This window comes from Procambarus clarkii, chromosome 65 (genome assembly GCF_040958095.1).
Source record: "Procambarus clarkii isolate CNS0578487 chromosome 65, FALCON_Pclarkii_2.0, whole genome shotgun sequence".
NCBI classification, from domain to species: Eukaryota; Metazoa; Arthropoda; class Malacostraca; order Decapoda; family Cambaridae; genus Procambarus; species Procambarus clarkii.
Window position 1 is genome coordinate 23,903,500 of NC_091214.1, and position 26,343 is coordinate 23,929,842.

The 26,343-nt window shown below is 40.4% G+C and overlaps 1 protein-coding gene across 1 annotated transcript; it reads left to right on the forward strand.

Annotated features, from left to right (window-relative positions):
* Nucleotides 1–1,930: 1,930 nt before the first annotated feature.
* 14-3-3epsilon (tyrosine 3-monooxygenase/tryptophan 5-monooxygenase activation protein epsilon) lies at nucleotides 1,931–25,974 on the forward strand. Its single transcript, XM_045763313.2, has 6 exons — nucleotides 1,931–2,108; nucleotides 14,953–15,152; nucleotides 17,506–17,630; nucleotides 21,419–21,538; nucleotides 22,160–22,365; nucleotides 22,495–25,974. The coding sequence occupies exons 1-6, from the start codon at nucleotides 2,045–2,047 to the stop codon at nucleotides 22,557–22,559; spliced, it is 780 nt and encodes a 259-aa protein (XP_045619269.1). The 5' UTR covers nucleotides 1,931–2,044; the 3' UTR covers nucleotides 22,560–25,974.
* Nucleotides 25,975–26,343: the final 369 nt, after the last annotated feature.

Consider the following 26,343-nt stretch of genomic DNA (forward strand, 5'->3'; position numbering starts at 1 on the left):
ATATAGGCTTGGGAAGTGACCCTCAAAATTCGTTTAGCTAAGCTAGTTAAGGTATTGATGAGCTACTTGTATAGTTTAACATACACCATACAATCTATTTACAATTAATCAAACGAACATCATCGTACGTCGGGTACACAATAAACGAACACCATCGTACGTCGTGTTCATAATAAACGAACACCATCGTACGTCGAGTACACAATAAACGAACACCGTCGTACGTCATGTACACAATAAACGAACACCGTCGTACGTCATGTACACAATAAACGAACACCGTCGTACGTCGTGTACACAATAAACGAACACCACCATCGTATATCATATACACAATAAACAAACGAAGCACAATAAAAACTATATTAAAGGGAAAGCTATGCAAAGATTATTATATATATATACACCCAATTACAATTTAGCCCTTTATATATAATGTAAATTATACATTTTTGCTGTTGTTAAATATAATATAATGATAATAGGGTTGTGGAGAGTCTGGCTGGCTACCAGCGATGCTATCACGTGGTCACTCACTCAATGGCGCATATATGTAAGGTACAGTCGCAATGCGTCACTCAACTGCATCCATTCGCCACCCTCTTGTGATGATACGACAAATTGGTTGACTGAGAATGATATAAACTATATATAAATGTCGAATTTCTCCCTTGTAAATTGATATAAGTATGATCTTTATATTGTATATGATTTTAATAAAGAAAAGAAAATGACCACACTGGGAGGATTTCACACGTTTGTGTATATATATAAATATATAACCCGAACACAATTTTTATTTTAAGATACTAGTATAGTGACCTATGTAAATGAGTCGGAAAAGAGCTATTGCAAGTTGTATTTTAAGCTCTGCTGGGGATAATATATGTTTGATACACGCGGTCGCTTTAATTGATTTCAGTGGCGCAGCTGTAAGCTATATGTATAAGGGGTTCATTGTAGTGCCTTAATCTATCGGATAGGGGACATTTTTATATTGCATTGTAATAATGATAATCAAAAGCAACTATAAAGAATGAAATAACCAGCATAAATTGTTTACTATCACTGACTTTTGTCTGCACTTGTAAACACAAATTCCACGCGAGAGAATCAAGAACTCTCTAAATATTGATGTAAAAACAGGAGAGATTATTGATCACTAGAAACTTCCCAACACCGGAAAGAGACGAACCACACCATAACAATAACAATAATTAATTTAGCAACAGTACATACATAGTTGCCGAGTTACAGTACAAACATTCTATTAGATTTAAAGATAAGAAATAGTATATACAATACCTAAAGCCACTAGCACGAATAGCGTTTCGGGCAAATGACTGAGAGAACTAATAAACACGAGATAAGATACAGTAATACGTTTATTGTTTGTGATATGTGTCTATGTATATATTAACACGATGTACTGAACGGAGTGAGAATAGCTTGAGCTACCTCATCCCTTTGTGTGTATTTTACCTCAATAAACTTATTTATTTATTTTATTTATTTATTTATTTATTTATTTATTTATGCATATACAAGAAGGTAAATTGGGATTGTGAGGATACATAATATGGTAATTACAATGAGGATACATAATATGGTAATTACAATGAGGATACATAATATGGTAATTACAATGAGGATACATAATATGGTAATTACAATGAGGATACATAATATGGTAATTACAACGAGGATACAGAATATGATAACTACAATCTTGTAAACCCACTTAGTACGCGCAAGCGTTTCGGGGCCAGACACGCTGAAATTTATAATTTCAATTACAAGATACAGTAGTGTATATATAAAAATTGAGGGATAATTGTTATATTTTTCAAAAAAGGGCGCCAAGCACCTGTTTTTAGAGCGGGGTTCAAATTTGGCGGGCGAGGGAGGGCAGGTGTAGACGCGGAGGAATACACGCCTCGGCGAGACAGCTGTCGGGTGCGGCCATATTGTGGGAAAGGTTCTTGTGCTGTGCGAAAACTTTCGACATATCTCCGTTTATCGGCGTCATCAGCGCGGGTCCACCATGACGGAGCGGGAGGATAATGTCTACAGGGCCAAGCTCGCCGAGCAGGCTGAGAGATACGACGGTAGGGACGCCAGTAGGATGATATATAGAGATATATATATATATTTGTGTGTGTGTGTGTGACATTCTTGGGGCGGGCGGCACCCACCCACTAGGATGAAAAGGTTTTCAAGTTGACAGTCGATGCGCGTTGGGGGCTAAGCCGATGGGGCTTTTATCAGCCCTGGGTGGTGTTGAGGGCCCAGCTAGGCCCTTCGCCGAGGGGCCCCTAGGGCCCTTAAATGTTTGAGAATAGCGGTAATGAATGTGGTGGGCGGCCGTGGGAGGGCCCGGGAGAGTGGGCGTGAGCGGCCCTCGGCCTAAATTTTTTGACATTTTGAAACGCGCAGTTGGACCGCGTGATCAAAGTCGGGAATATCGATCATGGGTGTGGGGGTGGGCGAGGCTCCCCCCCCCCTGGAGCCAGGGGCGGCTGCCCCCACCATGGCCGCCCACGGCATCCCACGGTACTCGTGGCCGGCTCTTAGGGCTCCGAGCTGGCCTCCCACGGTACCCTATAGGAGGATCCCACGTTATCAGGGTGGGAGGGGCATTTCAGAGTAGGTCTCCCACGGTACCCTATACAGGAGGCTCCCAGGGTGGAAGGGGGTCCGAGTAGGTCTCCCACGGCTCCGGGGTGGGAGGGGGTCCGAGCAGGTCTCCCAAGGCTCCAGGGTGGGAAGGGGTCCGAGCAGGTCTCCCACGGCTCTGGGGTGGGAGGGGGTCCGAGCAGGCCTCCCACGGCTCCGGGGTGGGTAGGGGTCCGAGCAGGCCTCCCACGGCTCCGGGGTGGGTAGGGGTCCGAGCAGGTCTCCCACGGCTCCGGGGTGGGAGGGGGTCCGAGCAGGCCTCCCACGGCTCCGGGGTGGGAGGGGGTCCGAGCAGGTCTCCCACGGCTCCGGGGTGGGAGGGGGTCCGAGCAGGCCTCCCACGGCTCCGGGGTGGGAGGGGGTCCGAGCAGGCCTCCCACGGCTCCGGGGTGGGAGGGGGTCCGAGCAGGCCTCCCACGGCTCCGGGGTGGGAGGGGGTCCGAGCAGGCCTCCCACGGCTCCGGGGTGGGAGGGGGTCCGAGCAGGCCTCCCACGGCTCCGGGGTGGGAGGGGGTCCGAGCAGGCCTCCCACGGCTCCGGGGTGGGAGGGGGTCCGAGCAGGCCTCCCACGGCTCCGGGGTGGGAGGGGGTCCGAGCAGGCCTCCCACGGCTCCGGGGTGGGAGGGGGGTCCGAGCAGGCCTCCCACGGCTCCGGGGTGGGAGGGGGGTCCGAGCAGGCCTCCCACGGCTCCGGGGTGGGAGGGGGTCCTGAGCAGGCCTCCCACGGCTCCGGGGTGGGAGGGGGGTCCGAGCAGGCCTCCCACGGCTCCGGGGTGGGAGGGGGGTCCGAGCAGGCCTCCCACGGCTCCGGGGTGGGAGGGGGGTCCGAGCAGGCCTCCCACGGCTCCGGGGTGGGAGGGGGGTCCGAGCAGGCCTCCCATGGCTCCGGGGTGGGAGGGGGGTCCGAGCAGGCCTCCCAATGGCTCCGGGGTGGGAGGGGGGTCCGAGCAGGTCTCCCACGGCTCTGGGGTGGGAGGGGGTCCGAGCAGGTCTCCCACGGCACTGGGGTGGGAGGGGGTTCGAGCAGGTCTCCCACGGCACCAGGGTGGGTGGGAGGGGGATGGGGTTCAGAAAGGCCTCCCACAGCACCTGGGTGGGTGTTGGGGGGGTGTTTTCGAAGCTCTGTTTTTTTTTTTTTTACTAATGTTCTTTAATTCCTTATACTAGTTCTAAGTTCTAAAATTTTAAGTACAAGACCCCCATTATTTTTCATTGGGCATTTTATAATACTATAATTACAGGCCAAACTCCTGGAAAATTACCTTTAATTTGTGAAATACAAGTATTTGCCCATTTTGGACAATGGTGTTTTAAAGTTCTCTCAAATTAGTTCAAATAAATTATTTACGGGTGCGTGGTATGAAGCTTTTAGTGCACGGATTGTTCCGTTCAAACTTAAATTTTTTGCCATTTTTACTGTACTAAATTATTGTACTGTATTGTATGTTTTGTACACCATTGACTAGTCTACATTTTACTTTATGCTTTAAGTTATGTTTGATTGTATTAGAATCTGTAGGGAAGCTTTAGATGAAGTACAGTGGTTGATAACTGCTGGATGGGGTTCTGGGAGTTGTTCTGCTCCCCACGCCCAGCCTGAGGCCAGGCTTGATTTGAGTTAAAAAGTGCTACAGTATTTACTATGAGTGATATAAATGTTGGATCTCTTTTGATGGCACAAAAGATTACCAGAAGAACTTCCATGTTTACAGCTCTTTCCATGCCTAAATTGATGAAGCTGTGGTACTGGTGTTTTATGCGATGTTCATTGCTGTATTGAATAAGTCTACAGCACAGGTGATACACTACTAGCCAAATTGTCTTTGCACATTCTTTAGGGTTAATGTTCCTGGTGCACTGTTGTACCCCAAAAAGTACAATACCCTCGGGCTGTTACCAAAAGATTGCAGTACGATATTAGTTTGATTAGGTTAGGTAAGATTTTGTTTCTATATATACTCGTACAAAGATGTCCCCTTACTATAGTAAAAACTGGTCTGGATCGCATTTGATGTTACAGATGGAAAAGTTTCGATTGCAGGTCCCGCCACCCCCCCCCCACCCCACCCGACTCATTTCATTTGGATAATGAAAATTTATTCTAAGGGAGAATATATCTAAGGGAAAAGGGAGAAAATGGCAATAAGAAGTTTGCTGCATGTACCATGCTTAATCTAACCTAACCTCAGTTAGCTCTCGGTATTTGTACTCTGGTATAACCTTAGTATCCAGACAAATGTATGGCTGAAAAGAGCATGTTAATACACTTCAAGTATGTTGATAGTTAATTCCACTAACTTGGGTGGTGTGCTGTCAGTAGTGGGGAACATTTAATGGTGAAACTGTCCCAAGACAAAAAAATCCTTCACAAGAAATAGCTGTACATTTGGATACTAAGGTTTTACCCTACACAAGGAATAAAAAAAACTAACTAATGAAGTCTGTCTGAAACGTGTGTCATTGAGGAAAGCCAGAAAGAGGTCCAACGTAGAAAAGAGAATGCAGACAACACTAAAAAGAAAAAAATGCTTAAACAGGCATGACTTTCCATACAAAGAAGGAATAATTTAAAAAGGGAAATTGAAGAAATCGAACAGACGAAACATTCGTATCGGATTGAAGAGAACGAGAACAAAGCAATTTAAGAAATAAATAAAAACCCAAAATATTTCTTCACATGCGAAATCAAGCAAAAACCACCAAGTATTGGACCTATTCGTACAAGTGAAGGTTCACGCACGGAGGAAGACAAAGAAATCGTTGAAATGCTAAGAAAGCAGTATGAAGACATGTTTAGCACTCCAAAATACAGCATGAAAGTGGAAGATCCAGACAGCTTCTTTGTGTGATATCCAAACCCCTGTAAATATAACCGATATCAACAGAAGCATGGCAGATTTTGAAAGGGAAATTGACAACATCCCCATGCATTCAACTCCGGGGCCAGACTCTTGGAATTCAAATTTTTATTAATAAATGCAAGATGCCAGTAGCACAGGCACTCGATATAGTGTGGAGGAAGAGAGAGGACACGGGAGATACCAGATGCTCTTAAAGCAGCAGACATAGCCACTCCCCTACACAAGGGAGGGAGCAAAGCATTGGCAAAGAATTAGACCAGTTGCACTAACATCCAACATAATAAAAGTATTTGAGAGTGATCAGGAGTCAGGTCACTAGTTTCACGGAAACCAATGACCTCCACAACCCAGGCCAACATGGATTTAGAGCAGGAAGATCATGCCTCTCACAGGTACTTGACTATTATGACAAAATCACTGAGACAGAAGAAGAAAAACTGAACGCTGATGTGGTATACAAGGACTTTGCAAAGGCATTTGATAAATGTGAACATGGAGTGATAGCACACAAAATGAGGTCAATGGGAATAACTGATAAAGTAGGAAGCTGGATACTTGGTTTTCTGTCGAACAGAACAAAGAGTAACAGTCAACCATATAAGATGGTCAAAGTGCAGTTAGCTCTGTTCCTCAGGATACAGTCCTTGCACCACTGCTTTTCCTTATTCTCATATCAGATATAGACTCAAATAAGTCAGTTTGTATCATCCTTTGCAGATGACAAAAATCAGCATGAAAATTACTTCTCTTGAAGACATTGAAAAAACTATAAGCCAATATTGATAAAAGTTTTTGACTGGGCAGCAGATATGTTTAACAGTGAAAAATTCCAGGTACTCGGGTACAGTATAAATGAGGACCTTAAACATAGTACCGGGTACAAAACAATCAAATCTACCCTTAGGAAAACAGCATATAAAGGATTTGGGAACAATGATGTCTGACGACATAACGTTTAGGGAGCATAACCAAACAAACCTTGTCAGCCAGAAAAAGGATAGGATGGATTATGAGAACTTTCAAATCCAGAAATCCCATCATAATGGTTGTACTCTTCAAATAACTTGTGCTGTCCTGGCTTGAGTACTGCTCAGTGCTCACTTTCCCCTTCAGAGCAGGAGAAATTGCTGAAATAGAGGGAATTACAGAGATGTGATAAAAGCACCTAAATTATTGGGATCGCCTCGAAGCTCTTCAAATATACTCAATAGAAAGGAGACGAGAGAGATAAAATAATACATACGTGGAAAATACTGGACGGTCAGGTCCCAAATCTGCACAGTAAAATAACAATGTACTGGAGTGAACGATATGGAAGAAAATGCAGACTAGAACCAGTGAAGAGCAGAGGTGCCATAGGCACAATCAAAGAACAATGTATAAACATCAGAGATCCACGGTTGTTCAACATCCTTCCAGCGAGCATAAGAAATATTGCTGGAACAACTGTGAATGTCTTCAAGAGAAAACTGGATAGTTTTTCTTCAAGGGGTGCTGATTGGCGCCCGGTTAATCCTCCCCGGCCAGGATACAAACCCAGGCCAAAGTGCTCGTGTAACGTTGGGTGAGCACTTTACTACTACGCCACAGACTATTCTGGACCTTTAAAAAGGACACAATAAAGTAGTCGTCAAAACTGCAAGAAAAATGACAGGTTGGATAACAAGAACTTTTAAACAAGGCATGCCATATCAATGATACTCTAAAAGATACTAGAGCTCTCTAGAGTGGATATACTGTTATACATTTAACAGCTCCTTTCAAAGCTGGAGAACTCGCTGACCTGGAGAGCGGGCAGAGATCCGTTACTGCTAGAATCCACTCGATGTCGTCTAACCATCTAAATTACTGGGATAGACCAAAATGCCTAAATCTGTATTCTCTAGAGTGCATCTCGGTAAAACATCTAAATTACTGGGACCGACTAAAGAGCCTAAATCTGTACTCCCTTGAGCGCTGGCGGGAGAGATACATAATAATTTACACGTGGAAAATAATTGAGGGGCTGGTCCCAAACCTGCACACAGAAATAACACCACATGAGACCAGAAGACATGGCAGGATGTGCAGAATACCCCCGTTGAAAAGCAGAGGTGCAACAGGTACTCTGAGAGAGAACTCTATCAACATCAGAGGCCCGAGACTGTTCAACACGCTTCCACTACACATAAGGGGCATAACTGGCAAACCCCTCACAGTGTTAAAGAGAGAACTGGATAAGCACCTCCAAAGGATACCTGATCAACCAGGCTGTGACTCATACGTCAGGCTGCGAGCAGCCGCGTCTAACAGCCTGGTTGATCAGTCCAGCAACCAGGAGGCCTGGTCGACGACCGGGCCGCGGGGACACTAAGCCCCGGAAGCACCTCAAGGTAGGTGCAGGCAGGAGAGATATATAATTTATACATGGAAAATATTAGAGGGACTGGTCTCAAATCTGCAGACAAATGAGACCAAAAGGCATGGCAGGATGTGCAGAATACCCCCCCATTGAAAAGTAGAGGTGCAATAGGTGCTGAGAGAGCTCGATCGAGATCAGAGGCCCAAGTCTGTTCAACACGCTTCCACTACACATGAGGGGCATAACTGGCCGACCCCTCAAGTGTTCAAGAGAACTTGATAAATGTCTCCATAGGATACCTGATGAACTAGGCCGATTCATGTCGGGCTGCAAGCAGCTGTGCCCAACAGCCTGATTGACCAGACTAGCATGGTCAGAGACCAGGCCTTTAGAACCTTGACCCCCGAAATTAACTCGAGGTAACTGCAAAGTTAGGTAGCTTTGGTAGACTGGCTGTGGCAAAGCTAGGTTAATGCTTAGTGGTTTTAATCAGTTGCCGATTCACTGGGTAATGCAGTTATCATGTGAAGATTTAAAAAAAAATATTGTTTAGGTTTTACATGTATGAAGCAAATATGGATATAATAGCCCTGTGGATGTAAATAAAGAAAAGTGATAGCGAAACAGGATAAAACAGAAAGCGTCAGCATAAAGTGCCAGATGCAGCCTTGAAGTATGCCTCTACTCGGCGAAACAATAAATATTTGCCTAGTTTTGCGTTTTTCTTACATTCTGCATACAAACTAATATTCCTTAATAAATTGTTGGACTATTTTTCATAGGTGTGTCTGACCATTTCTCCATAACCATTGTCTAAGGGTTAATTGACTCTAGTGTAATAGTTTGTATTAGTATCCAAAATTCTCAAATTTAAATACATTATCTAAGGCTTCCAAGGAAAAGAAGGCCTAGAAAGTCTATCAAAAGACAGCATGGTTGCTATGTCACTCCCTGTACACCCAACATACACCTACCAATCCAAAATTAACCTTCACTTACCCACTGCCTTGTCTTCCAATACTGTGAAACCCTACATGTCTCTTATATTTCCCAGGTATTGCACAGGTTGTAAAACATAAACACGATTAGAAGACAAACATGCCAAAATCAGCCATTGCCTCAATCTTTGCCTCCGCAATAAAACAAAAATACTATCCAAATACCACTGAATTTGCACAGATGGATCTTGCTTTGCACAGAACGAACCCTCTGGTAGCGATATATGGATCACTTCAAGCAGGGATGGTCGCTACCCATCCATTTAAGTGAAATAGTAAAAGGAATGCACAATACAACTGACAACACTACATTGTGCAATTTCCCTACTGCAAGAAAAGGAGCCCTGAAATCCAACACAATCCAAGATTTTGAAGTGAATGAAAGGCATCCATGTTCCTTAAATGCATCATGACACCATTAAAAATACCTGAGGAAACTTAGAAATATGCCAGGCATAAAAATGTCAAAATAGGTATAACAATGACCAGACTAAGGGTGGGTGGGGGACACCAAACTAGCAGCACACAGCCTTAAATATAGGATACAAATAAACTTCATATTTACTGCTATGTTCCAGACAATAATTAATTGTCAGGGGACAGGCAGCCAGTGTGTTCATACATATAAGGCGTATATTGAGGCCCCTTTCCCGAAGGGTGAATTACTGACCCTGCCCAGGATGCAACCCCACAAGAAGCTGACTAACTCCTAGATACTTACTTAATGCTAGGTGAACAGGGAATTAAGTGATAGGAAATGTGCCCAACCATTTCTGCCCCGCCCGAGATTCGAACCCGGAAATCTCGACTGCGAGTTAAGAACGAAACCGAGTGTACTACTGGGACCCCTCAGTTGAACATTATCAACCATGCCAGAATAAATTTCCAAGTACTCATCACCCTCAAAGTGCCTTTCAATATCGGTCATATATTAGGGAGAGGAGACTTTGCACTATGTCAAATATCAAGTAGTGAAGGCATTGGCTAAAAATCTCCAGTCAACCAAAAAAAAATATTGGGTTACATCTGATCTATTCAGGTAACTCGAACCAGTCACAAACGTAACCCTAGCTGCAAAGAAGAGCAACGATCAGCCAACACCAAAATGCATAGTCTAACTAAGGCACGGCTAGTTTTAACTGGCAACATCATTATCAAAGCCTTGCCAAATGAACGTTTAACATGGTAATGCGACTCCTCCCAACAATATTACTTGTGCAGTCGTCGAGCGGAGAAAAACCTTTAAGCAAACTGCACATACAATAAAGAAGAATGACATTTTATATTTAAACTGTTTCCTTTTTATTTTGGCAAAGCTACTGATTGAGATTGGAAACTTTTGAACTGTGTAATGTTGAGCATATTATCAGTTGTGGTATATGGTAGAATATTGGTCTGATGTCGGTGTGAGGGTTTTAAGTGTGTTTAACAGTTTGCTTCCAAGAATTTTTTGAATACGAGTTTACTTAGACTAGTTTTAGTACAGTGCAATGCAGTCTTAATATATTGGTGTAAAAATTAAGATCTATCATCTTGATTCTCTAGTAACTACTAGACATATAGAACCATTTACAGTTCTTACGAATATAATTTGAATTCAAGCTATCCCTAGTTATTCTGGATTAACTTTTCATTGCTGGAATGGTAACTCCATTTCCCCCCCCCCCCCATTAGTAAAATTGAGAGCATTTGTTTGCTGCTGCTACACTGCAGCAAACAATTTAAACAAATGCAACAGTGTGTTGCATGCATGCTTGTTTGCTAGCTGGTCCACTTAAATATGCTTGTACACCAGCTGTCTTTGCTCTACCATAAAATGCAACCTAATTTCTTATAGGTGGCTAAAAGGGTATTTATTAGAGTATTATCTGTGTAGCATCTGATAGTACTTCAGATTAAATGGAATACTGTAAAAGTATTTCTAAACATTGTCTAGTAGTCAAAATTGAATTTGCTAAATTACAGGACTTCATTAGAAGTGGGTTCAACAAAACTTTAGTAAAAAGGCAAAGAAGGTTGGTAAACTTCTTGCAGTATTGCCAATGAAGGTTTGGCTGAAATTACAATCTAACAAAAAAAAAAAAAACTTTGCAGTTACCTTGTGTTAGTTTCTGGGATCAATGTACCGGTTGCCTGATCTCTGACCAGGCTTTTTGGTTGGTCTAGTTTGGTCATCCAGGCTGTTGGACGTGGGCCAAGGTGGCAAAGGATGCGACCATATAAATAAATGAATAAATATTTGCCCAACCACTTGGACTGGATGGTAGAGCAACGGTCTCTTTCTTGCATATCCACATTCAATCGCTGACCATCCAAGTGGTTGGGCATCATTCCTTTCTTCCTATCCAAATACTCCTCCCTTGCAAGTGCTACATAGTTGTAATGGCTTAGTACTTTGTAACCGCCTTACCTATCTTGGTCAGTTTACTAACCACCTTACCTATCTTGGTCAGTTTACTAACCACCTTACCTATCTTGGTCAGTTTACTAACCACCTTACCTATCTTGGTCAGTTTACTAACCACCTTACCTATCTTGGTCAGTTTACTAACCACCTTGCCTATCTTGGTCAGTTTACTACACTATATAGTTCCATTCAGCATATGTTTAAATTTTGTGGCTTTAGAACCATTAAGCGAGGCTTGGTTAGATTATTTTACCTCTATGGGAAAGTTTCTTTGTATCCAAATGAGTGTTGGATGAAACATTTAGCTAGGTAATGTCACCGTTGACCAAGATACGGTATCCACTCAATTTAACGGTCTTTTATTTACCGGTCTGCTAGTTCTAACGACCGGTTTTAGAGACCAGTATCTGGAGCCTCAGATACCGGTCTGGCGGTCGATAAAACAGAAGGTCGGTATTGGGTTTTTGGCATCAACGCGCCCTCATGGCAAGCGGTCGCTGACCTCAATCGTAAATTAAATCTTGACTTTCTTTTGAAATGACAGTTTAATGAAACAAATTATAAATATTTGGAAACTATTGTTATTAAGCAAAATTCTTTCTTATTAATACCTTTTATAGGTAATAGTATAGTATAAGGTATAGATATTTCAAGGTATAGTATAGGGGGCCTCGTAGCCTGGTGGATAGCGCGCAGGACACGTAATTCTGTGGCGCGGGTTCGATTCCCGCACGAGGCAGAAACAAATGGGCAAAGTTTCTTTCACCCTGAATGCCCCTGTTACCTAGCAGTAAATTGGTACCTGGGAGTTAGTCAGCTGTCACGGGCTGCTTCCTGGGGGTGGAGGCCTGGTCGAGGACCGGGCCGCGGGGACACTAAAGCCCCGAAATCATCTCAAGATAGGCACTAGGTATTTTTTCCCACGGACATAAATGTACTGTCGGGCCATGTGTCTTCATTGTTTGCTGTGGATTTGCGTGGCTAGCTTCAATTTTGAAGCACATTATCTCTGCCTAACGTGCTGAGATTGTAATCATATTCAGACAAAAAATGATAAATTCGTGATTTCAACGGTCTGTGAAAAATCTTCGTCTACAAGCCATGTTGCACCCGCTGGGATTTCGACAAGTCGTTCAGCTTCCGGCAGAAATGAATGCCCTACAAGCCATGTTGTATCTGCTGATGCTGAATTCCCATCAAAAAGTCATTCAGCATCCGCTAACGATGATATAAAATGATTGAAATGCATGTAAATTAGGGTAAAAAGTATTGAGTACAGTATTATTAGTGAATAATTAAGGCTTGACAAAACGCTATACTGCACAGTGTAAATACAGAAATAAGTTTCACTTGTACAAGTGCATTACAGCTGTTGAGTCAGCATTTTTTATTAAAGTGCAGTGCATTACTCGCACACGAATTAGTAGTAGGCTTGATATGTGAAGTGAATGCCTGAACATAAGTGTACATACTGTATAAATACATCCTGTATGTATAATGACCAGTACAAAAGTGCCACAGAGGATGATGTAATCTTCAGCTTCATAAATTAAGTCAGTTTTTCAATTTTATTACATTATTACAACAATGTTAAATAATAGCTACATATTAGCCTGGAAATGTATATTCTATCATTAACATAGAAAAGGTGAACTTAAAAGATTGTCTTGGCTAGCTCTGGGCTAGTGACAAGGCTCGATCGCCATTGTATGGCTTGCCTGCCTCAGCCTGTGTCGCAACATTAAAAATAGCAGTACATTACCTGTACTGTACAGGGTAAAATGCATCTCTAAAATTTTATTGTGAAAACATTAACAATCATTGATACCGAATATTTTGCAATACAAAGGAATTAACTGATTTTATCCCACCCATCTGGATTTGATCAGACTGTTCACGCATCATCCATGCAGCAGCCAACAACTGGCTTAATTGTCGGTGCGGCACTAACTTGGAACACAATTATACAATGAACTTTTTATTTCATTTTAGATATATAAAATGCAGTACTGTACATCTTACCTGAATGTTACTCGAGATGTTAGACGCTCCAACAACTTCAGAAATATCGGAGCCCCGAATTCAACGACCTGGGTTTAGCCCGTATAGGTCGTTAAATCGGGTGGATACTAATCTGGCAATGGGGGAAAAATAAAACATTGCAGGTCCAGTGGTGCCCTGGTACATATGAGGCATGGACTATTTGGATGTAATTTTTCTGCATATTAACATTGAACCAAAATCCATTTGAGATGCAACTTGGAAAAGGGAGGTTAATAATTCAAAATCGAAATGATTAATGTAGTATAAAGTAAAATATAAAATATTTAATTATTTATATACAAGGTACAATGGGTTGTTAAAATACTGTACATGCAATGGTGATAAGTGGTACATTTTTTTGCAAAACCACTGACATGGACGGCACTTTTGCCAGGTGATAAGTACACTTGCATGTGTACACGGCCAAAAATGTGTAATGGTTTGGCCATCAGACTAGTACCTCTATATTATTACATTAACCTTCAAAGTGGTTACAGTACCACAAAAATGAGGTGAGAGAAAATATTTATCTTTCTTGGTTTGAGTTGTAGGCCAGGTGATGGCTAGCACATCTCTCGACGCAAGACGTGAGGTTAGTAGTACAGGAGAGAGGACTCGTGGTCATTACGAATATTTTTGTTCATCGGTTCACTTGTTAGTTTACACAATGCAGTGTTTGTTGAATGACTGTTTGTATACAGATGTGACTAAAATTTATTGAAGCACCATATATAGACCTAAAATATGACATCTGCACCCATTGTACAAAATGGAAACCGGTCCAGAGGTGTTGTGCAACCCACTCTTTATGTTGCAGTCCTGTCTGGGCTAAAGTGAACAATGAATTTTAATTATGCCGACGTATTATGATAAAAATATGTAGTTTTGATTTCTTTCTTGAGGAATGAACTAGTTTTTAAAGTTTCTATTATTTGTACGTGACAATTTCCAAAAATGAAACCCCTAAGAACCTTTATATAGATAAACCTTAAAAAGTAAGGGTCATCTGTGTCGAGAAATAAACAAAGGAATTATCAAATATAAACTATTGGTTTATATAAAGGGCTGATTATGTGTGAACAAATATTTTAAACATTTCAAAGTATATTTGCTACATTCTATACTTTAGCAAATATACTGAACCAAAGTGAATCCATAGGTCCATCTTGAGAGATGCCTATACCAGTCTTGATTCTAATATGGTGGTTGTTCATATGGTGCAGGTGATGAGTCACAATAATGTGGCTAAAGTATGTTGACCAGACCACACACTAGAAAGTGAAGGGACGACGACGTTTCGGTCCGTCCTGGACCATTTTCAAGTCACAATCGACTTGAGAATGGTCCAGGACGGACCGAAACGTCGTTGTCCCTTCACCTTCTAGTGTGTGGGGTCTGTTCATATGGTGTTTGCCTAGAGCAATGCCTAGTAAATTATCAAAACCCCACCCCTCTGGCATGCTTAGGTGGTTACATATTTCTAAATGCTAGAAACCTAGTGAATAAAAGAAAATTATTAATATAGAAAAGGTGGTTAAAAAATATATATTTAGGATATTCCATTTAGGTAATTGTGTACTGTATTTGTTACATGTCCATGTGTATTTATGAATATTCTTTCAACAGAGATGGTGGAGGCAATGAAAATGGTAGCTTCAATGGACGTGGAGCTAACAGTAGAAGAGCGGAACCTTCTATCTGTAGCGTATAAGAATGTTATTGGTGCACGACGAGCTTCTTGGCGAATCATCTCTTCTATCGAGCAGAAAGAAGAGAACAAAGGCGGCGAGGAAAAGTTGGAGATGATCAGGAATTACAGGACGCAGGTTAGTTCTCGGTCCCTAATGTCTTGCCACGAGAGGAAAGGATTAACTTGTAAATTGTGAAGTACAGTAATTCAGACTTTGGATGAACTCTATTTGTTGGTTAAATAAGGCTGGGCTGTTGGATTTAATGCCTCGAATGAATAAATAATGGAATAGGAAAGCAGTTGGTTTAGCTAGGCTAAACTTTGTGGGGCTAAAGTTGTTAGAATTTTACGGATTTGGCATTTTAATAGCTTCAATAGTGTTGTTATTCACTGTTGAAGGCAACTTCAAATGTCTGTATGCAATTTATTTCTAATATCTGAACAAGTTCAACCATTTGGACCCCCTAACCATCACTTAATAATTTTGTAGCACTGTTTATAGAGGTTTAAAAAATTCTAATAAAATTAGATTGCTATCTAATGGCAATCTACAGATTGAAATACAAAGTCGTCAGTACTGATTGTGCTGAATAATAATTGTATAAATAATTTGGTATATCATTTTTTCTGTGGGGCAAATTGCAATATGCAATTTGCCTATTACATTATCTGCTTGCTTATTTCCAAATTTATTAGTTATTAACAGAACCAGTTTTATAATTAGATAGCAGTAAATTTTCTTTTCTTTTGTGTACCATTCTATAAATACCAGAGATTTAAGAATGTCGAAATCGTCAGTTGTGTGGCTGTGTTTGCAACGCTTGGAGAGTGCAAGCTGTATTTAGACATTTTATATTGCGCTAACACTAAGATTGACTTTAACACTTCTCATGTTGGACATTGCACCTGGATACCTTGTGCCTTGATTTGAACATGAATGTTAATTATATTTTATGAAGAGCAACCTGTGAACCGGGGGAATAATGTCATTCCAGGCTTGTTATACCAATAGAACATTTGTCCAGGAAATTCATGCAACAGAAAAATGGGCACATATGGAGTGACCATATTGCAACTTCTCCGGGGCCCACTAAATGGCACTGAAATAGTTGCAACATATACCAGTTGGTTAACATGAACATTTTGAGATGGTCAGACTAACATGAATGATTAGAAAAGTTTAGTCATTTTGTGAATGTTAAGAGAGTTGAAGTTGACAGAGCATAGTTCACATTGTTAAGGAGCTAGGTATTGAGATTGATGTGTAAGTGGGGTAGGACCCCTGGAATTTTGTATTTGTAAAGAAATATAAAGTACTATCAGCACCAGCACGTAAATTGGAGAAAAAGGTTGGATACAGGCATGTTACAAATTTCTGGATTTGCATGGAGATCTCATAAAATGAGAGTGGGGAATAAGTTAGTCGGACAATGGATATTACATTTCCTGTCAAACAATGCAGAGAGTAAGTAAATAGAATGAAATAGTCCAAGCAAGTAAAAGGCTCTGAACCACAAGGTACAGTTCCTGCACCTCCTTACTTTCTCATTCTCATATCAGATGGACAAAATTAAGTCAGCTCTGGGTCTCCCTTTGCAGAAGATACAGCATCCTCATGATAATTTCTACTGTAGATGATGTTGAAAAATTACAAGCAGTTACCAACAGTCTTCACTTGTGTAACAGAAAATAATGTTTTTAATGATAAATTCCAGATAGTTGGGTTATGTTAAAAATAAGAAAAATACAGGTATTAGCACAATCAGATCTCATTGAATTACAACATTTTAAAGGATCAGGAAGTAATGTCAGACAACCTGTTTATCACCCAGGTATATGATAGGATGATTTATGATGAACTTCAAATCCAGGGATTCCACCACAATGCTCAAGTCTCTTGTGCTTTTCAACCTTGAGTACTACCATGTACTCGTTTGGCTTTTTCAGAGCAGGAGAGATTCCTGAAATAGAGAGAATACTGAGAACATGTATGACATGCATAGAAAAGATAAAAGCACCTAAATTATTGGGACAGTTTCCACTCTCTTAAGTATATTAGAGTATGAGATGTATCACATGGAAGATACTAGGCCAGGCCCCAAGATTTGTACAGTGAAAACATACTGGAGTGATATGGTAGGGAATTTAGAATGGAGCAAATGAGTAGAGGTGATATTGGCACAATCAGGACACTGCGTGGACATCAAAGATACATGAACATTAAATATTCTCCTAGCAAACATAAGTAACACTACTGGAAGAAAAGGGGCACTGTTTACAAAATAATTCAGCATATTTTGCAATAATTTTGAGGCATCCTCCAATTGGTCATATTTCCAGTAGGACTGGGTTTCATTTTATCAGGATTTCGCAATACATTTCTGAATTTGTATGGAAATTGACATGCAGAAGCTAGTTTAATCAAAATAAATTTAATTTTTAGATTGATTTGGAAATGGAAATTTTTATTTAATACAATTTTTTCCCAGGTTGAAAAAGAGCTAAAGGATATTTGCTCTGATATTTTGGGTCTCTTGGACAAGCATCTGATTCCTACTGCCTCTGCCGGAGAGAGTCGTGTATTTTTCTACAAGATGAAGGGGGATTACCACAGGTGAGTAGAAAGCCAACTTTGCTGTATTTTATGTTGACATAGATCCTTGTACCAATTTGTAGGTCCTTTTCTTTGTACAATTAGCCTGTACCTTTTTCTTTACCATCACAATGCTATTTACAACAGGAACCTGTTATAACCTTGAGTATGAATAAGGTCATAATTTTTCTCTTGCATCAAAATTGTTACATTTAGGAAAAGCTTGGGTTCTTGGTCATTCTGAATGCATGCATAAATTATTATACATGGCAAGGAGACTGGGTTTTTAGATTTTACTGCAATCTTCTCTGTGCAATTACGTATTAAAACCTTTTGAGTCGTTCTATTCTCATCTTGGAAGGGTTTTGTCATAACCGTGTTTCCATATTACTATAAAATCCTCAAAATGGAAATGGAAAATCTGTTGCTCGGAATGACAAGTCGCTTCATGGATTAGAAAGTGCAAATTTGAAACATTTTGAAAAAAAGATTGCTTAAAGGTGTTGATACCAATTTGAAATATCACAGTTTGGATTAATGTGATTAGGCCTCTTATGGTGTATGCTAGCAAAATTGTTTTAGGGTTTGGATTATTTCACATATTTTGGAAGAGTTTTTGAGGAAACTTGTTTTGAGATGAATATTTTGGGGATTAATGGTTCATCAAAGTAATGAAGGTTAATGAGCTTTTGAATTTCTTCCATAGCTTACTACAGAAAAATTTGGTATTTTTTCTATCGGTTAAATTTGCAGTAGTATTACCAATACTTGTCACAGTATGTGCTTGTGTATTGCATTATTAATGGAATTACTATGCAAGGGTTATGTGCATTTTAAGTTTGCCAGTTTACCATATGCTGCTAATATTGGTTTATATTTTGCTCAAAGTAATAGTACTTTTATTCACTTTTGTCTTTGCAATTTTTGTAATTGCATGCCCCCTATTTTGATTTTGGCATAGCTACCTTCTGGAATATCTCTTCATCCATCTTCCTTACCTTGCCTATTAGTGTACAGTACTTTAATTCTGGGTAACCATTTTCCAGTCTATTCCTGTAGTTCAGTGCTATAAGAAGACCACAAGTCGCCTTCAGTTCTTAATCATAGTCACTGTCTTGCAAAAAAAAAGTGTTCATTTAGGAAGGTTACTCACAGAAATTGTTGTAGCATTTAACCTTTAAGGACACAGCTTGCCCTGTCTCCAGTCTAAATATATCATTAAGAACTATGACCCTCTTGTTTTCTGTAAGATATTCCCAGTTCAGTGCATTTCCAATTATCCCAGTATGTCCGTGTTTCACTTTTAGAAACCTTATCAAATGCTTCACATCTAACACATCTCTCTTAGCCAGGCCCACACTAAATTTAAATATATATATAAAGGGAAATGTAAACAGTTCAATATCCATGTTGGTGACATTTGCTGTTGATAAATATGGTCACCAAAAAAAAGGGCAAAATAAATGAATGTCTGTGTGTGTGTGTGTGTGTGTGTGTGTGTGTGTGTGTGTAATGTATTATATATATAATGTATGTGTGCGTACTGGTAACTTCGTATGAAGTTATAGCTTGATTAAAGAGAGATTTTGTCGGCAGCCTTGTGTGGTATTGATCAGAATCTACCTCGTATGAGAGCAGTGCGTGTTGTCTCCCCCCCCCCCCTTCCCCCCCCTCCCCCAAGGCTGTTAAGGTACCAAAGCAACTAGTCTCTGAACTTGGGGGGGGGGGATAAACTGCAATACTTTTACCATTTACTCAGAAAATTCATCCTTGTAAATTTTGGCAGATTATTTTGGACGCTATTAATGCCTTTCCTTTTCGTATTTTCTTGCTGCCTTTCATCTATTATGTATTCTATTACTGTATATACAAATACTAGTGTAAAAGTTTGCTAAATATGACTTTAAATATTTTTTACACTTTTGGTGGGGGGAAGTTTCTTATTTAATTTTAAAAATTAAAAGTATATCTTAAACTATAATAAATAGGGATAGTGAGGCTAGTGAGGAGAAATGTGTGCATGCACGTAACACGGGTAATGAGCAGTACTGCTTGGAAGCACTTTCATTGTGGGAATGAATGTTTGAAATAACTCTTGCAGTACTTGACCTGCTGCCGAGAACTGTAGTAATACTTCACTAGGTAATGTAATAATCAGAAGGGACAAAGTCATTACAACTATACAACACTTGGATTAGGATTTAGGATAGGAATGGTGCTCAACCTCTTGGATGATCGGGGGGATTGAACGCCAACTTGCAAGAAGGGAAACAAGTGTAATAGGTAATGCAGCTGCACTGTTTGGAGAAGATTCACTATCTTTCAACAGTGATAGTATGGTTGATGGGGATTCCTCCCTTGGCACCAGAGTATGCCTTGACCTTTACAAGTATTGCCTTTGTCGCAAAAGTACATAAGCATATCAATGTGTAAATGTTCTGCCCAACTACAGAACTTTGGCTTAATTAATGCTAATTGGAGAATTTACCTCTCCTTCATGAGACTACTTTGGTGTAATTGCTGTGTAATAGATTCTTGCAGTCATTGTTGAATTGTAGTATGAGATTTGCCGTGAGTAAGCTTCTGTCTGGAGCTCTCCTTGGGAGGGTCTCAAAGTTCTAATACTCTCCGAGCCAGTCCCGAGGCCAGGTTCGTCTTGTGATAACTTGGTTCAGCAGGCTGTTGCTTGCCCACATGGCCACTACAGCCCGGTTGGTCACTTGCAAGAACTTGATGAATTTGTTCTTGAAGTCCACCTTTGTTCCAGCAATATTTCTAATGCTTGCTGGGAGAGTATTGATCATTTGCTGGACCTCTGATGTTCAAACTGTTCTCACAGCTTGTGCCTATGGCCACTAGCCACCTGTGGGGTTTAGGTTTGATTTGACTTCGTGTCATCCTTCTGTCGACATGTATGGGTAAAATGGGTTGGAAGCCATTTGGTATTGGATACTACATTCAAAACTGGGATGTTCAACTGTTTCATTTTGCTTATATAGTATATATATAATTTTCCCTATTTGTATAGATCATACTTGTACCCAATAGTTTTTATATTCTTGACTTAACATATGATGGATGGTATACTGAATGGTGGTCTTGTAATCCACCCTTTATACCCAGTTGCTATCAAGGTAACCGAGACGTTCCTGAAATCTTGTCGTGTCGAAGCTTTTGGGATACGACTAACTAAAGCCAGTTACAGTATTTGTTTGTTACATATTTACTGGGGTGAATTAATTTGAATCTGGTTAGAAAAATATGCAGTTATTTTGACATGTTTCATCCATTGGTAATAAAATTGTGCCTAATTTATGCACCAGTACTAAATGTACTTAAAATTCCTCCATAGCTTTTTTCACTAAGTAGTGGTGTGTATGGTGTGAATAAATTAGGAGGAAATAGTACATTGTTTTCTTGCTTTGTTTACTGTATTCCCCCATCCTTCACCAGAATGGACTAACTTCCTGCAGTCATTTCCTCTCTCGTATACAACCTGCAGCTCTTCAAGTGGAGGCCATACAGACATCTTAATCCTTTAATATTTCACATAAATTCAAAATCAAATTCTGTTGGAATATATGGTAGGGCCAGTATTGTGATCACTGTGGCATGGTAACTACTACAGTTCTGTGATGTTGAAAATGTACTTTTTATCTCCTTGCATTAAAAACTATTACACATGTGTACACCGAACTGATACCGATGTATTTCTCGACCTCTTTTGCGGGTGTGCGCATTTATTTTTATTTTTTTTATTTTTTTTTTTTTTGCATTGGTATCTAAATAGCTTTTCATTTTCTTTGCAGGTATCTTGCCGAATTTGCTACGAGTAATGACAGGAAGGCAGCTGCCGAAAATTCCCTGGTAGCTTACAAGGCTGCCAGTGATATTGCTATGACAGAACTGCCACCCACACATCCTATCAGGTACATATTTGCATTTTCTTACTGACTTTGTTAGTAAAGATTTAACTGATTAATAAATTTGATTGATATTTATCACAATTTATTGGATGGTATTATGGATTTGTTAGTCTTGTGGTGGGGGAGGATATTTGAGGTGCTGCACATACAGTTAGCTCCTCTGACCACAGTGTCTACACGTAGACTAATTCAGATGTATGTATGCTGTCAGTCTAAATGACTCCAGACACCACACCCATATCATTGTACTGCACTACAGTACTGGCATGGAGTCTTCATCTCTAAATGCACAAAGGAGAAATTGACAACACTAGAACTTATTACAAAGCTAGTCCTAAAATTTGTGTTGTATGAGAAGACACATGAACAGAATTAAATTTAATTCTCTCTGGAAGATGCGAGACTGAGGTTACTCAATCCATTTTTCCCATTTAACTACCTTACCATGTTGCAAAATGTAGGTGTAAAATGATTGATCATCCTTGTTGTAAAGAAAACCACCCCTAGTTTGTCGGTGGAATGATTTGTTAATTTATAAATAATGTTTAATGATTTTAGGCTAATTATATGTATTGTTATTGCATTGTGGTATGTTCTGATTTTTTTTTTTTTTTTTGTCAACAGGTTGGGTCTTGCTCTGAATTTCTCAGTTTTCTATTACGAGATCTTGAATAGTCCAGAACGGGCATGCCGCCTGGCGAAGGCTGCATTTGATGATGCAATTGCAGAGTTGGACACATTATCAGAGGAGAGTTACAAGGATTCCACCCTTATAATGCAGCTGTTGCGAGATAACCTCACGTTATGGACCTCAGACATGCAGGGAGAAAGTGAGTTTATCTAGTCTGAAATCATTATGAATCTTTAAATTTTTATGATCAAATTTAAGCTTCATGTCTGTATGAACAGCCTATGGCTGCTGGTATAAGCAAAAGGAAAAACTTTTATCTTCATTTCAGGTGGAGATGGTGATCAGAGAGAGAAAGAACAGGTGCAGGATGTGGAGGATCAGGATGTAAGCTAATGTGGTAGTGGCGGCGGTGGCCCCTTCACCTCTCCACCACCACCACCACCCTTCTCTTACTCTTCCTCCTACCACCACCACTACCACCACCACCCCTTCCCACAGTGGAGCTCCAGTACCAACAACATGTCTCTCCAACACTGCCAAAGATGTCTACATCACGTACACAATTTTGCAACAGAAAAAAATACCAGAGTGCTTTTTCAGGAAGTACTAGTAGAACTGCAGTTAACAGGGAAAGGGATGGGTTTTGTGTGCATTAAATAGTTTCGATAACATGCCTATGGTTGCTGCTCATCACTGAGGTATAAATTTAGCATGCTTTAACCTAACATGGTAACCAGTTGTATATTTAGATGTATTTGCTATGTCAAGGATAAAAATCTCCAGTCTGGTGTGGACACTTTGGTTGCGTTTTCTGTGCAAAGTGAATTTATTAACAACGGAGCTCTGCTGTGATGATGGGAAAGGACTTGGCACCATCATTCCAATCCTTCGTCCTAAGTTTGGGATTTTCATCACGTTCTTTGTGTTTGAAAAGATCCATTGCATCATTTGTTGTGTATTTATTATTGATATTGGTACGTGATAAATTTAAATATTAGGTAGGTTAATTCTTTTTTAATGCTATGATTTTTCTTGTATATTTTCATAAGGTCTTAAATTAAGACCATTTCTGTTAATCCCTCTTTGGTGTTCGGTGTCTTAAGTGGACATTTATGTTCCCCAGCTCAATGTTTACTTATGGCCCGGGGCGAGCAAGTTGGGTAACCAAGATCCAGCTTAACCAGCCTTTTTCCCCACCCCAGTCCCCAAAACTCCCACCCAGTTGGGGCTCTATATCCTCAATATTATCCTGAGGCCAGCATTTCCTCTCTAGCATTGGGTCGTTTGCATTTTCTTGAAAATTTTTTGTACCATGCAATCTCTCCGTACAGTGTGAATGAGCTAAAGCGCATCTTGGCACTTATTTTCTTGCTTGGGGAATTAGCACAGTTAAGTTGATGGAATCTTCTTTTAATCGTTTGTCTGTCAGTCCAAGTTGTCTTGTTGTTCTAACCGTTTATATATCATTGCTGAACATGTTCATTAGGAAGAAGTTTGTGGCCCATTTTGCTGTGGTGTTTGCAGAAATCTAGCTCGCTTGAAATGGCTGCAATAGAGATGTTGAGGCCTTTTGCAAGCAGCTAGGCAAAGATGAGACTGGGGTCATTCTGCATTGACTAGTAGATAAACTTCACCTTAAGGCTTAAGAGCTGTATGTAGAGCATCCCTAGATCGGCAGTCTTGCCCCAGACATCTTTGTTTCAAAGAACTCCCGAGTTGCATCATTTAGTGTTTACAAAGTAGTTTGTGCTTCAGTGCACTCGTGCTTTTCCCCAGCTGTGTGTGATTGAGGTCACAAAAACTGACTGACCAGAAGAGTAATGAGCCTTTTCTAGAGCATTGTAAAAGGTCCTATTACTTTGCATGAGCACCATTTTTGGGCTTGGTGCCTGATAGTCACAACTAGACAGGAGCCCAAGAAATGAACAGGCAAGTTTTGCATTTATAAAAGTGTTCCATTGCTGGTGGTGCAGAGAAGGCACTATCAGAGTAAATAAGCTCATGTTAGTTTATGACCACTGGAGTGAATGTCTTAATTTTTTTTTTTATCTTGTAAGGAATATCACCACTGATCAGTCTTGTTAAGAATCCAGCCAGCCTATAGGTTTAGTTCCATCTTATCTCGGTATTTTGTTGATCGCTTGGTGCTGCCTATTGTTGCAAAGAATTCAATAAAACTTCCCCATTGTTGCAGCTAGGGCATTTGAATAAGAGCCACTTGTTTGATGTAATTCTTTCATTTTTTGGATAGGCACAGGTCATTTCCAAGTTGCCCAGGTTTAATGTACCATCTAAGATGGCCAAAATGACCTGAAGTACCTACAACATAAGAGCACTGATTTGACAAGATTTTTCCAGTTCACTAGTCTCATAGGATGTAATGTATAATCTTAAAAATGAAATTGTTTTTGAAAAAGATGTAGTGAGCATTCTATTCATTCCAAAGTTTGCTCACTAGTTGGAAGGTGTTTGTGGGTTGGTGGTAGATAGTGTTGACAAGTTCCCCCTCTCCTCCCTTTTCCTGCTCACTACTTTTCCTTCCATTGAGGGGAGCTTGTTTCTCCTGGTAACTCTCTGGATGAGAAGAGAAAAGGTGTTGAACATTATCTTCTACCTTGCCCACCGAGCCATTTAACTAGCTCAAAGTTCCCCCCCCTCCATTCACACCTCTCCTTCCCTCACCATCCCTGGCCCTTCATTTTGTGTGGGTCACTCCTAGTTGCTGGTACAGTAGGCTATGCTTAGCCCTTCCTGGCTTCTTCCGTGTCTAGTATTTGTGTCGCAACTGGGGAAAATTGACCCGGGTGCAAAACTTGCCTAAGCTCGGAGTCGCTTGTTGCGTCACATCTTGTGCTTTGTCATTTGAATGATCACAACTATCCATTTTAATATCTACATTGTCAGTGAACGGAGGAATTGTTACTTCTTGATCATTAAAGGTGGATATTGTGTGTGGTGTCCATAAGGTTACCACTTTTATAAGGTTGGTGGAATCTTGAGAGGTCAGTCATTTTGAGCTTCTATTGGTGCTTCAATAAGGCTCTTTTATTTTCAATATCTTGAGGGAACAATTCTTATTGATGTACTTTATTTAGAAGAGCTCTCAGTTACTGACCGCATTACTTGTTTTGACCCAAGACATTCCAGAGAGCATTTTCATAGTGGAATACCTAAATGAGCAACCAAGCGATCACATCTCGGGCCTAATCGTGCTACCGCTGCCAGCAGATGGCTATCGGTGATTAGCACACTTACAGTTCTTGGTGCTAGCAGAAACGATGCCTGTTCAGGCTCTCGTGTGGCAATAAAAAAAAAATAAAATTTTCAGCTGGCACAGGTGCAGCTTCTCAAATTCACGTAGGTTACAAATAATGAAAAAGGAGCATTTTGTGTACAGAGTAACTAAAAGGATCTGTGCTGGCATATTCATTCTGTAGAGGCTTTTAGGTAGGGTTGGCTAAGTTTGTGGCCAGTCATTTGTGTAGTAACCTAGGAAAGTTTTACCTTTGCAAATTGGGTGTGGGTTTAGTTTCCAGGTTTGGCACGAATGTCGGGCAGAAAATGGACAGTGTAGTAGACTTGCAAAACACGAGCCACAACAGTAGCTGTCAATACAGTCCACAATTGGTATGACCATGTGTTGTATTTTTTACTACAATACTACTCATTATACATGCTAAACACCAAGAGATGTGGTTCTTGCTAGAATGTGCCCCTCTATGTAAATACCAAATTGTGATAGGCAAAGCACATGTGTCATTGCACTTGCATGTCAAAAGTGTTTGATTAAACCTCATATTCTCTATAATGATTATTACTTATCCCCATTTTTTGATTGTTTGCCGATGATCTTTCATGGAGTTGCTTTAATTAAAATTGTTACCAGTAGTTACCATGTGTTGGAGCCAGTATACAAGATCGGTTAAATCTCTATTAGCACTTTACCTGCATGATATTTGGGAATAACAATTTGTGAAATCCTAGATCTTTCAAAATGTTGAACTATTATTATTCTAAAGTAGATTGTAGTGGCAGGAATACTGACACTTGTGCAGAATGTAAACATTGTGAAAGTGGTAATGCAGTTTTGTCTTATCTTTTCGAGCTATACAAGTGAATTAAGGGCATGACAAAGAATAAATCTTCCCTCGTGTGGAGGGAGACTTTCTGTAGAATC

Excerpts from the sequence above, each read along its gene's own strand:
- 14-3-3epsilon (XM_045763313.2), top strand. The coding sequence starts at position 2,045 with ATGACGGAGCGGGAGGATAATGTCTACAGGGCCAAGCTCGCCGAGCAG. Across the intron at positions 15,153-17,505 it reads TCAGGAATTACAGGACGCAG|GTTGAAAAAGAGCTAAAGGA; the intron begins GTTAGTTCTCGG and ends ATTTTTTCCCAG. Across the intron at positions 22,366-22,494 it reads CTCAGACATGCAGGGAGAAA|GTGGAGATGGTGATCAGAGA; the intron begins GTGAGTTTATCT and ends TCTTCATTTCAG.